General features: G+C 39.0%; 1 protein-coding gene across 2 annotated transcripts in view; it reads left to right on the top strand.

Moving 5' to 3' along the window:
* Nucleotides 1-13,715, top strand: part of PIGX (phosphatidylinositol glycan anchor biosynthesis class X) — a 15,232-nt gene extending 1,517 nt beyond the window's left edge. For both annotated transcript variants that reach the window (XM_073360383.2, XM_073360384.1), the window contains exons 2-7: nucleotides 753-855; nucleotides 2,293-2,356; nucleotides 2,892-3,033; nucleotides 4,327-4,540; nucleotides 5,935-6,035; nucleotides 12,212-13,715. In XM_073360383.2, coding sequence (XP_073216484.1) covers nucleotides 753-855; nucleotides 2,293-2,356; nucleotides 2,892-3,033; nucleotides 4,327-4,540; nucleotides 5,935-6,035; nucleotides 12,212-12,370 — 783 coding nt within the window. In that variant the 3' untranslated portion in view covers nucleotides 12,371-13,715. The remainder of the gene's footprint in view (nucleotides 1-752; nucleotides 856-2,292; nucleotides 2,357-2,891; nucleotides 3,034-4,326; nucleotides 4,541-5,934; nucleotides 6,036-12,211) is intronic.

The following is a 13,715-nucleotide window of genomic DNA, read 5'->3' as shown; positions in this document are numbered from 1 at the left end:
TGAACATATCACTGAAGACACCGGACCTTGGGTTAGCTCAAATTAAAGCCTGTTGCAGAGCTTGGAGTTGAACTCAAGTTATTAACTCATGTTAAAAGATGAGTTGACATGTCTTTGCTGCAATTTTAATCAAATCAACTAGTCCGGGTGAGCTGTGTTAAGAGCACACACTTTTTGTGTGTGTGGTGTACACATGTTTTCTGTCTCTACTATTATCCATGTGTCATAGCTCGTGTATCAGTGAACTTGACAGTGACACAGCTACACTGCAGCTGGAAGGGGTAATTCCCAGGTTGGGTAGACGCACATGTGCTAGTTCTGGTTGAGCTAGTACACTAGAAATAGTAGTATGCATAGTGTAATGGGTGACGGGTTTGGCTAGCCACGCGAGTACAGTCCGAAATGCTAAAAACATACTTTAGATGGGTAGCCTGACCCACCACTATGGCCACATTGCTATTTTTAGAGTAGCAATCAGAGCTAGCAGGCATATGTCTACCAGAGCCCCAAATCCCTGCCAGCAGCAGTGTAGATATGCCCAGACACAAGTCTTGATGCTAACACAGATACCAAGACATTGATTCAAGCCCACATGGACAGATAAGGACAAGGATGCTGATAGGCTTTGTGACATGGGAAGTGTCATTGGTGTGCATAATTACTATGATACACAGAGTTTCTGAAGGTCTGATTTGAATTGAAAAACTGTTGATGAAATATCCCATGTTCATAGGAACTGTGATTTTTTGCAGTTGCATTTGGAAATGCAGTGGCAGTGGATGGAGAAAGTGTTTCTTTGGAAAAGTATTCTCACCTTTAGAGTATCCTTGCTTGTTTGCACAGCAGAAAATTTGTGTAAGTTAAACAAATTAAAATATTTAAGCTTTCACTGAGCAAGCTGCCAAATAAACTTTCTAAGCAAATGATAATTGAAACTGTTAAGAGATAATTTGTGAATTCCTCGCATACTATGAAATGAGAAGGGATGTGAAGTAAGAAGTGTGGGAGAGGTTATTAAACTTTCCATTGTAGAATATCCATAAATCCTGAGATTAGTTTCAAATAATACTGTGCTAATCAAACATTTTATTTCAGGGAAGAATGAACGCATGTGGGACCAAAATAATTGTTGGTGTAAGCAGGTGCAATTTCATTATAGTTATTGGAGTTACTCTTTCTTATATTAGCAGTGAATTGGATCTATAGTTTGATAAACAATGCAGAAATACAGAGATGCTTGTGGTTTTACTACGTAATCATAGAATGCTGTTTATGTATTGGGCAGTATTGAAAGAAAAGGTAAAATATTTAAGATTATAGCTTTTGAAGGTATCACCTATGATAGGAGAAGACACAAAACAAACCCACTGTATTTGCAGTTTTTTTTATTTTACATTGGAATAAAGCCTTCAAAATGTTAAATCATCTGAAATAGAAGCAATAATTTTCAGTTTTGTAAATATTCATTTTTTTTCTGATGTTCTGAACATTTCCCACCCTTCTCACTGAAAAGTTTTGTAGGTTTTATTAAACAACATCAGTTATAATAAATTTTTGTTAAGAATGTTTGAAATGTTAGTATAACCAAAAGCAATGTGTGGTTCCTATGCATGGTTCCTTGAATCTTTTTCTACGCTCGCTACTGCAAATGATTACAGAAATCAAAAGACAAGAGTAAGTCAATTGAACTTTTCTGAGATCAAGAAAAGTTATATTATCTTGTGCAGCGAGCAAATGTATTTTGCTTAGTTAAAAACTGACTCAGTGTGGGACTAGGTATCAAATGTCATTAGATTATTAGAATTAACTAGATTTATGTACACAGAAGTATTGTAATTGGTCAAGTGTTTTTGTCATTTTTGATTGCTTACAGCGTATTCAGCTGTCCTTGCCACAACTGCTTAGTCTAGGCAGGAAACATCTGAAGGCCCTTGGTGGTGACATTAAGTAACACAATCTGTGTTTAGTTAGGACCCAGTCCTGCAAACACTTATAGACACGCTTAACTTTAAGCACATATTTGTTTGTAGGTCTGGGTTTTACGTCTGAGAGCAGGAGAGCCAAAGAGAATGGCAGGGTTCTGGCTGTGTCCAGTGACTTAAAATCCCCTTTATACTGACCGCAAACTGAGGCCTGTCTCATCTTTACCATCACTGATTCTACAGTCGCTTCTTCCAGACAGGTAGTAAATTCAGAATTTGCTGTAGCTAGTTAAAGTAGCTCATCATTGTTAGTCCTAACAATGAGGCAATACTATAAACACTGTAAAAGTTTATTTTGTGGTGTTTTCAGCTGCACAGGCCACTTGTCCTGATATCACCGTGACTCAACAGCTTCTGAAAGAGGGATTTCATAGGTGAGTTGATGACAGCCATGTACTTGAGCAATGCATCAGTTGCTAGTTACTCAGGGCCCCTGTTCTGCAAACATGCATGTACTTAACTGTATGCATGTGAGTAGCTCATTGAACTAATGCATAATTGAACAAATGCACTGCACTGTATTCAGTGGGATTACTTATGAGTAAGGGTAAGCATATATGTAGGTGTTGGCAGGATCAGTGCTTAAATATTTAGTGGCCACCTATTAGTTATATCACGGCAAGGACATGAAGCCAACACGAAAATGTATTTCTGAGTATTTTCATTAATACTGGTGCATGAATGGGGAATTAACAAAAAAGAGAGATGTTGGTTTTCACAGATATGGAAATACAATAAAATATTGTTTCCTAAAAGGAAAAGGTCAGATTCTAGATAGATAAATGTTGTTTTCTATATTCTCAGAGCATCCTACAAATAGCAGAGAGCCACATCTAATATTTGAGATGATGAGTTTAAATTTTTGTGCAGTTATTTGAAATTTATGCTAACATTTTTTTTTTTTTTAAGAGACCTGCTAACAAAGGTAGAACTTGGTGCAGGGGATGAAGCCATAGGAAGCTGCACTGTGGCAATTAAAGAACACCTACCAACAGGACTTTATGTGGATCCCTATGAGTTAGCATCATTGCAACAGCACAACCTAACAGAGGTACGATGTCCAAGTGGTCATGTTGAATTGTTTGGAAGTGGTTCAAACAATAAAAAACATATCATGATTTGAATATTTGTGAGTAAATATCCAGTGTCTATAATTTGAAACTCCTTTAGCATGAAGATGAACTTTCATCAGCCATTCCGATTTGACCCTTCCCTCTTATGTCAGAGCTTTCTACTATGTAGGGGCACAGTCATGGATGGAAACTAGAATGAAGGGAAAACAGCTTGCATTAGATTGAAGTAACTGTCCAGGAGTTGTTAGGGAAGATGATCCTGAGGCTCTGAGGAACTCCCCCAGAAGATGTGGTTATAGTGCAGTTGGAAGACATGTAGGGTACTTCTATAGGATTCTCTTATTAGTTATATAGGTAGTGTGTTTTTCAGAATATTGGGTGTGAATATATTGGCTCTCATGAGCAATATAGACTTGTACAGAGTGCAGGGGAGGATGGTGGTATTACGGTTTATGGTGACACCAGTGACCTGGGGAACTGTAGGAAAGAGGCCCTGGAAGCTAAATTTATCCTTATAGTTTAGAAAAAGTTTATGGGACTCTACTAAAGCATTTCTTCAAAATGCTCCAGGTTCTTCACACAAGGCCTACTGAGAAACAAGAAGTATCAGGAAATGCATGCAAAGTAGTTGTAGGAGCACTTTGGGATGCTTGGGAATGAAAATCACTTTCTGAGGAAGGATGGCATTGTGTTTAAGGTGCTATACTGAGACTTGGGAGACTTTGTTCAGGTTCCTGACTCTGCCACAAACAGTCTGTGTGATCTCAGACAAGTTCCTTAATCTATGTGCCTCAGTTCTTCCTCTGTAAAGTGGAGATGATGATCTCTTTATTCCATCCTTTGTCTATCTTGTCTATTTAGGTTGTAAGACCTGTCTCTTACTATGTGTAGATATGGTGCTGAACACAATGGGACCCCAAACTCCATTGGAATTTTTAGGCAGTACTGTAATACAGATTTAAAATATTGGCCCAAGTGTAGTCCTCAGGTAACTACCGTAACGTCACTGAAGTTAGCAGCATAACTGTGATGGGCGCTATATGAATAGGACAGACACAGAATGAACATGGCTCATTTTATTTTAGTCATCCTGAGGAAAAAGATCTCTAGTCTGGGAATTAAATTGTTGTCTCCCTCATGACATTGTAGTAGGGTACCTTGACAGGTTGACTGTTTTAGTCATTTTAATCCTGTATTCCCTATATAACAATATCAGTGTGTTTTTCATGACATTCATTCTTCTGTATTGACTGTGTCTGTGTTTTCCACAGGCTCTGATGTTTCCAGATACTGTTGATGTGGAATCTCCTGAGTACTTAGCCACAGACCTTGCCATTGTTGTTTACATGAAATCTGACCCTCAGTGTGCTCGGTGTTTTAAAGCCATGTTGCCTGTGCACTGCCGGTATCACCGGCCAACAGAGGATGATGGGGAAGCACTTTCTCTTCTGAAGAGTCCAGAAATATTGATTCATTGCCATAAAAGTGAGAAATACACATAACTCCTACTTTGTTGTATGAAATAGGGAGGGATTAGAGAAATAATTATTACCATACAGAGTGTGAAATCCAGACTTTGGGGAAAATCACTGGTGGAGAGAGGTATGTGGATAGTCATTTAAAAACTGGGAAAATAGTGACTGCAAATGAAGGGCAAATTATTTTTTTACATCTATTTGGATCAATGCTACTTTATCCTGACAAAGGGCTAATTTAGTTGTTAATAAACTTCTTGGAAATCCCAGTTATACCCATTTTATCCTCTAAAATAACCCCCCCCTCCCCCAACCCCAGGGGAAGGAGGATTGTATCCCCTAATATGGGTCTTTAAGATGGGAGTGTTGACAGTTGGCCTGCTCCTTAGAATCCCTGTAGAATCTGGACTGATGAAGGTTTGTATGGCCCACCTGTTTCCACAGCATTCTACCTTGCAATTGATGCAGTTCATGGCTTAGCCTATACAAAGGAAAGCTGAACTGTATCAATCAAAAGTATTCCGGTGCTTTCCAGCCCTCACAGTGTTCAAGTAGGAAAATCTTTGTAGGGACTCTTGACTTTCTGACAGATGGAATGATAGGGGCCTGCGACTATTTAAAAAAAAAATCCAATATCTCATAATAATCATTTAAAATCTTATAAACAATCAAGTCCCCACTCCTACTACAAATGTGTTTCTTTTCAAGAGACAGACTCTCCCTAGCTCACCGCCAAACCAGATATGTGAATACGTTTCTCACCTTTATGTCTTTACTCAGGCATTATTTGATGGATTATTTTCACTCTTACATCTTTGGGACTGTAGGGGGGTTCTATATACTTTGATGATGGGATCTCAAGACTCTTTGCCTTCCCTTGTCTCCCTGCCACCTATAGTAAACTTTAATGGTAGGGATCCACATTTCCTAGTAATAGACTAAATTTAAAAAATAGCATTGCAGAGATACAACAGGAGTCCATAAAGAGAAATGTTAAAATAGGTTATTATGGGGTATGGTGGAGGCAGGAACCATAGCAGCAGGGCTGGAAATTGGAGACAGCTCGTAGACCAATGGTGAAATCCTGGTGCCATTTGAATCGTATTTCATCCCCATTTGTTATTCAGTGGGGCTAGGATTTCACCACTGGTGTAGACTTTCTTATATATCCAAAAATTTGTTGAGTTTAAGGATTTATGAAAGGAACTGACGGCACTAGTTTGAATCTGCAGGTTTCCCAGCGAAGTTCTGCCAGTGTTGATGTTCTTTCGCCCCTTAGCTTTTAGTGAGTAGAGACTGCTAAACTGCATGACAGACAGATATCCCCTTTGAAATGATTTTGCATTCCATATATTGCTTCATCCTGGTCTGATTCTTGGTGTAACATACTTCTGCTTTTCCTAGGTTTCCCATCAGTTGAATGTTGGAAGTATTCTGAAGTGGAAGCTCCATGTTCAGTGAGAAACCGGCATATCTGTCATTGGAACAATGTGAAGTACAAACCTGTAAGTTCCTACTTCAGACCAGAAGGGGCCTCCTAGATCATTTAATCTAGTCGCTTGCTATTGCAGACAGCCCTGTCATATAATCCCATTCATAAACTTGTAAGAACATAGGAACAGCCATACTGGGTTAGACCAATGGTCCAACTAGTCCAGTATCCTGCCTTCTGACAGTGGCCCATGCCAAGTGTCCCAGAGGCAATGAACAGAACAGGTAATCATCGAGTGATTCATCCCCTGTCGCCCATGCCCAGCTTCTGGCAAACAGAGGCTAGGGACACCATCCCTGCCCATCCTGGCTAATAGCTATTTATGAACCTATCCTCCATGAATTTATTTAGTTCTTGAATCCTGTTATAGTCTTGGCCTTCACAACATCCTCTGGCAAGGATTTCCACAGATTGACTCTGCATTGTGTGAAGAAATACTTCTTTTTGTTTGTTTTAAACCTGTTGCCTATTAATTTCATTGGGTGCATCCTAGTTCTTGTGTTATGAGGAGTAAATAACACTTCCTTATTTACTTTCTCCACACCAGTCATGATTTTATAGACCCTATCATATCACCCCTTAGCCATCTCTTTTCCAAGCTGAAAAGTCCCAGTCTTATTAATCTCTCCTCATATGGAAGCTGTTCCATACCCCTAATCATATTTATTGCCCTTTTCTGAACCTTTTCCGATATACCTTTTTTGAGATGAGGTGACCATATCTGCACGCAGTATTCAAGATGTGACATATCATGGATCTGTATAGAGGCAATATGACACTTTCTGTCCTCCTATATATTTCCCTCCCAATGATTCCCAACATTCTGCTAGCTTCCTTGACTGCCCTTGCACATTGAGTGGATGTTTTCAGAGAACTATCCACAAGGACTCCAAGATCTCTTTCTTGAGTGTTAACAGTTAATTTAGACCCCATCATTTTATATGTATAGTTTGGATCATGCTTTCCAATGTGTATTACTCTGCATTTATCAACATTGAATTTCATCTGCCACCTTGCCGTCCAGTCACTCAGTTCTATGAGATCCCTCTGCAGCTCTTGAGTAGTTTTGCATCATCTGCAAAATTTGCCACCGCACTTTTTACCACTTTTTCTAGATCATTTATGGTCCCAGTACAGACCCTGGGGGACACCACTATTTACTTCCCTCCATTCTGAAAACTGACCATTTATTCCTACCCTTTGTTTCCTATCTTTTAACTAGTTACCAATACATGAGAGGACCTTCCTTCCCATCCCTTGATAGCCCACCTTGCCCAAGAGCCTTTGGTGAGGGACCTTGTCAAAGGCTTTCTGAAAATCTAAATACACTATATCCACTGGATCCCCCTTGTCCACATGCTTGCCGACCCCCTCAAAGAATTTTAGTAGATTGGTGTGGCATGATTTCCCTTTACAAAAACCATGTTGACTCTTCCCCAACAAATTATGATCATCCATTGTGTCTGACAAATCTGTTCTTTACTATAGTTTCAACCAGTTTGCCCGGTATTGAAGTCAGGCTTACTGGTCTGTAATTGCTGAGATCACCTCTGGAGCCCTTTTTAAAAATAGGCGTCACATTACCTATCCTCCAGTCATTTGGTACAGAAGCTGATTTAAATGATAGGTTACAAACCACAGTTAATAGTTCTGCAATTTCACATTTGAGTTCCTTCAGAACTCTTGGATGAATACCATCCGGTCCTGAGGACTTATTACTGTTTAATTTATCAGTTTGTTCCAAAACCTCCTCTAATGTTACCTCAATCTGGGACAGTTCTTCAGATTTGTCACCTAAAAAGAATGGCTCAGGTTTGGAAATCTCCCTCACATCATCAGCCGTGAAGACCAATGCAAAGATTTCATTTAGTTTCTCCGCAATAGCCTTATTGTCCTTGAGCTCTCCATTAGCATCTCTATCGTCCAGTGGCCCCACTGGTGGTTTTGCAGGCTTCCTGCTTCTGATGTACTTTAAAAAAAAATTTGCTTTTACTTTCTGAGTCTTTGGCTAGCTGTCCTTCAGATTCTTTTTTGGCCTTCCTAATTATATTTTTTGGCCTTCCTAATTATATTTTTCCTAATTTTATATTTGCCAGAGTTTATGCTCCTTTTTTTTTCCTCACTAGAATTTAACTTCCGCTTTTTAAAGGATGCCTTTTTGCCTCTCTCTCCTTCTTTTACTTTGTGGTTTAGCCACGGTGGCACTTTTTTGATTCTCTATGTTTTTTTAATTTGGGGTATGCATTTAAGTTGAGCCTCTATTATGTTGTCAAGCTTCATTTTAAAACTAGGTAGGTTGTTTGCATCCACTACTCCTATTGGGAGGCTGTTCCAGAACCTCATGCCTCTGATGGTTAGAAACCTTCTAATTTCCAGCCTAAACTTGTTCCCATCCAGTTTGTCCCCATTTGTTCTTTTGCCAATGTTGTCCTTTTTCTTGAATAGCTTGTCTCCCTCTCTGGTGTTTACCCAACTCTTGTATTCATAGAGAGCAGTCATATTCCCTCTCAACCTTTGTTCTGCTAATCTAAACAAGCCAAGCTTTTTTAGTCTCCTCTTGTAAGATAGACTCTACATTCCCTAATCATTTCTGCATCTGTTTGAGTTTGAATCCATGTTTCTTGAAAATGGGTGACCAGAACAGTACACAGTATTCCCAGTGAGGTCTGACTAGTGCCTTGCACAATGGCATTAATACTTCCCAATGTCTACTTGAAATATCTTGCCTGATACATCCTAGGATTGCATTTGCCTTTTTTTAATGGCCACATTGCATTGGTGCTCATAGTCACCCTGCGATCAGCTTATGCACCTAGGTCTTTCTCCTCTTCTGTGTTTTCAACTGATGAGCCCCCAGCTTAAATGAGACATAGTTATTTGATTATTCTTTAATTTTATCTGCCCATAACTACTCCTAACAATGTCTAGCATATTTGGTGCTGGGGTCAGTGGGGAGTGGGAAAAATGGTGGAACTCTGTTATACCAATAAAATAAAAACCAGCAGGATCTTATTAAAGAGGAAAAGGCAAAATACCACATTTATTGTGAAAACAGAAAGAATCATAGTAAGAAGTTAGTTATAGCTATAACATTCCATTCAATCTCATATTTATTCACACATTCAATCATACAAACACACACACACACACAGGTTCTGCAAGGTTGTTATCATAGTTACCAGCCTTAGAGTTGCTCATGCCAAGCCACTGGCCAGGTGGCCTGGACATGAGGAGGGAGCAGGGCCTTGTCAGATGCTCATCTGATGCTCCTGGAAGTTGGTTTGCAGAATCAGACCCCAAAGTTCTCACTTTTTAGAGTCTATTTTTATAGGAATTTCTTCCTATGCCAGTCTATGGGAATTGCTTCATCATGCTGTTGCTGAATCAATCAGCCGATAGCACATTCCTGACGGCTCCGTGCTGCTAGATGTTATCTTGTTCTTTGGTTCTCCCATTCTTGAGGCTGTTGGGTGGATTCCAGTCTGCCCTCCGGTGGGGGGGGGGGTCCTCTGGTTATTTCCACTTGACGCCTTCTTCAGTCGGTGGACACTGGATTCTTAGGCTGGCACCTCCCTGATCATTCAGTTATTATCCACACCAAGCATCCATCCACATACATCCTCTATCTCTATTTTAATCACAATTGTTAATACAACAAAAGGGTGGGGAGTCTTTGGGTGTTGTTTCTGTTGTTACAGAGTATTGCTTTGAGTCTCTCTCTGTGTGAATTGCTTTGAGAACAGACTCTGTCTTAGAATGTACTAATGCAATTAGCAGCTTGCAAGTTTCACACATAGAGGGAGAGAAACAGTACCAAAAACCAAGAGACCTCTTAATTAGTAATACCCTGGAATTTAAACTGTGGGGAATCAAACTCATTTGTGATTTTAATACAGAACTTCTTTAATATGATCCAACAACTCAACTCATGCTCTACTTCCATTAAAGGATTTTTCTTGCATATCCCCTTACGAGAACTGACTGGTCTATAATTCCCTGGGTTGTCCTTATTCCCCTTTTTTATACACAGGTACTATATTTGTCCTTTTCCAGTTCTCTGGGATCTCTTCTGTGTTCCATGAGTTCTCAAAGATAATCGCTAATGGCTCAGAGATGTCTTCAGCCAGTTCCCTGAGTATTCTAGAATGTATTTCATCAGGCCCTGCTGACTTGAAGACATCTATATTGTTGATTTTTAATTTGTTGTTTTCCTATATGAGCCTCAGATCCTACCCCATTTGCACTGATGTTCATTATGTTCGTTGTCTAATAACTGCTAACTTTTTTTGATGAAAACTAAAACAAAAACGTCATTTGACACTTCTGCCATTGCTGCATTTTCTGTTATTGTCTTTCCCTCCTCATTGAGTAACGGGCTTACCTTGTCCTTGGTCTTTCTCTTGCTTCTAAAGTATTTGTAAAATGTTTTCTTGTTACCCTTTATGTCCGTAGCTAGTTTAATCTCATTTTGTGCCTTGACCTTTCTAATTTTGTTCCTAAATGTGTTGTTTTTTAATACTCATCCTTCATAATTTTACCTAGTTTCCACTTTTGCTCCCTCTGTACATTCTGTGCTGTCCGTTTCCTTGATGACTGTTGCTGTCTCTGGACCTTTCCCCCTCCTGTAGTGGTTTACCTGGAGCCCTGAGGTATAACTGATGTTATGCATTGGTCTTCATAACTAGGCTGGGCAGAATTCTATTTTTTTATATATATAATTTTGATGGATAATATAGATGTTTACTTTTAAACATTTTCTCAGTTTTTACCAATTTAAATTTTCACAGTTGTGGGAAATTGAGGGTCAGACAATAATTATTTAATTATAGGAGATGCTGAGATTCAAAAAGTTAAAGCTCTATAACCACTGAAATACAAATTGTCAACATCACATGTCAGAATATACAAAGTAAATATCCTTATTCTAATAAGTTCTCAAGCATCATTTTTCTTACTTTACTTCTCTGTAAATTTTTATTACCATTTATGGAAATATTTTTTCATCTGGTGTGAAATAGCCGCTTACTGACATTTAACAATAAAAATCTAATCCTTCCAAGCCTATGCATAAGGATTTTACTCCTAGTTTGAAGAACAAAAGGAGGAAGGTGAATGTGAATGTTCTTGGGTTTATACATTTTGTGTTGGATGATTATTTTTAGAGAAAAGTTTAAAGAACGATAAAGAGAAAGGCCTTTCATGCCAATCTGGATGCAAACCTATGGCTTATGTCTCTGATGAAGTTTTTTTTTTTTTAATTTCATTTACACTGGTTCTGGATTCAAGTCCTTGATACAGTCAGCACTTGATTTGAAACTCAACAGTGCTGCAGTAGTGCAGAGATTCTGAAATTAGAGTGACCTGGCACTGTAATTTGAGCAACTCTGCATCTCGGAAATCTTTGGAGGCCACAGAACATTAAAGGTGACCTGCAAAGGATTTAAAGAAGGTGGTGTTTGTGTCCTTTTTTGCTTCTTTATATATAAAGACGGCATGGAAGCTTTTGGTCAGTTTTTCTTTTGTTTTGTTCTTTAAAAAAGTCTTTTTGCTTTTTTCCACACGGAAATATCGGGAATATCGTGTCTGGTCACCTGCTTTTACTGGAGGACTTCTTGTTTACTGTTCTTGACAAAAATCTTCAGGACTTCATTAATAATAAGGAGCATAAAAGGATGCAAGCCCTTTTTTTGTCTTTGCAGGTCATAGTTACATGAGAGTTATTTATCCAGGTATTCATTCCATAAGCTTATTTCTCCAGTCCTATAGTGTGCGGGAGTTGCATAATGTCCCTAATGTCAAGGTTAATATAAGAGCAAAGCTGTAGAGAAAATAAATGAACAGTACAGTGCCTCTGGTACTGTGTACCAGATAAATGCCCCAGAAGTTCAAGAAGAAGCCAGTTCTCAAGATGGGCAGACAGACTAAATGGAAATGTCTCTCCCCCCCACCCCCTTTGACTTTTGAACTCCAATACTGTATGAAAGGATAAATCTTGTAAATGAATGGAGAGTGCCTGAGCAACTAGAGTGGTTAAATGATGTTGAAGGCTGTTTACTAACATTAAATAGACTGTGCTGTGAAGCTTGCTTAATTACCATATATAAACGAGAAACAAAAGCTATTGAAAATGGAATAATAGCTCAAGAATATGTTTTTACTCGGGTTTAACATCCAACTCTCTCTTCATAGGTAAATAAGGAAGTGATACTGCAGGTTCCAGTGGGACTCAAACAACACGGTGCCTTGGTATGTGCAGTGACTTTTCTTACCACCGTCCTGTGCTCCGGTCTGGTTCTTGCAGCTGTATACAAATATGGACACTTCTCCTTGGTGCACTGCTCAGAATGAAACTGAGAAAGACTTTATAGCTGGAGTCAGTACGAAACAATGATGAGTACCATGCATTAAATTTAACTGAATGCAAACCTAGTCTGTTCCATTTAGGGTTCCATAAATGGAATGCAGTTTATTATCTATAACCTGTATTATGGTAATGCCTAGAGGACCCATCTGAGATCATGACCCTCGTGTGCCAGGCACTGTACATACACCTAGTAAGAGACCATCCCTGCACTAAATAACTTGCATTCTATTTAGACAAAGCAGGCAAAGGATGGGAGGGAGAACAAAGACAGAGAGAGATGAGGTGACTTTCCCAAGGTTATGCACCAATTCATTGGCAGAGCTGGGAACAGAACTCAGGTCTCCTGTCTCCTAATCTAGTGTGCCCTACGTTCTGGACCACACTGCCTCTCGTTACGCATTCTTCTTCCAAGATTTTAAACAAACTGACTTGGTAGATTGATTATTATCAGATAAAGAAGTTCCCTGGTCGTTTGAATTTTAAACTGTTACATAATTAAGCTCTGTTGTATTTGAATTTGGTTTGTGAGGCTGTACATTTAACCTGGAACAGGAAAGGATTTCCAAGCATTGGAAAGACACAATGGTCCCTATTTTATTAACATTGACTTTCAGGAGGCAGCCAGATTTATATGATTTTAAAGAGGCCTTACAAATTTGGAAGAAACTTCCAGGTGTTTAATGAGTAAATCAGAAGCTGGACTAATAATTCTGATTTTTCAGAGGATAATAGAGCCTGTGAAATAATAGAGCCTCATCCAAATAGGAATTATTTTGAGAAAGTTCTGTGCATGTGTTATGCAGGAGGTCAGACTAGATGACCACAGAGGTCCCTTCTGGCCTTGGAATCTATGAATCTATGAAATGATGCTAAGCTGGAATTGAATACTTGGAAGACTGGAGGTAATCATCGGAGCTATTAAGAAATACAAGGAAACAAGGAGGAAATTGCTTCATTAATGGAAAAACTGAGCTGCCCCAAATATAACTTGTGTTTCTGTTGTCTGTCAGTAGGGGGCATTATGAGCTTTATGAACTCCTAAAGCAGATTTGTGCAGAAGACTGTTTTATTTCCCATATATCTAGAGGATATTAAATATAAGTGATTCTGTTTATGAAATTACAGATGCAATAAAAAGCAAAAGTCCTGTCTTTCAAATTCTATTCCTATACCCTTCTTACGTGGCCTATAGTTGCGCAGCCTAGTCCTTCCTCTGTCAGCAGAATTGGCCTTTCCTCTTCCTCCACAGTTACAGCTTCTGGAATTCCTGGGCATTGTTCATCTCCTTCTGAAACTCAATAAAGAGCTTGTCTTGTGACTTCTACCGCA

This window comes from Lepidochelys kempii, chromosome 9, assembly GCF_965140285.1.
Source record: "Lepidochelys kempii isolate rLepKem1 chromosome 9, rLepKem1.hap1, whole genome shotgun sequence".
In the NCBI taxonomy this organism is placed as follows: Eukaryota; Metazoa; Chordata; order Testudines; family Cheloniidae; genus Lepidochelys; species Lepidochelys kempii.
Note: the sequence above shows the minus strand (reverse complement) of the source record. Positions and strands in the feature narration are given on the sequence as shown.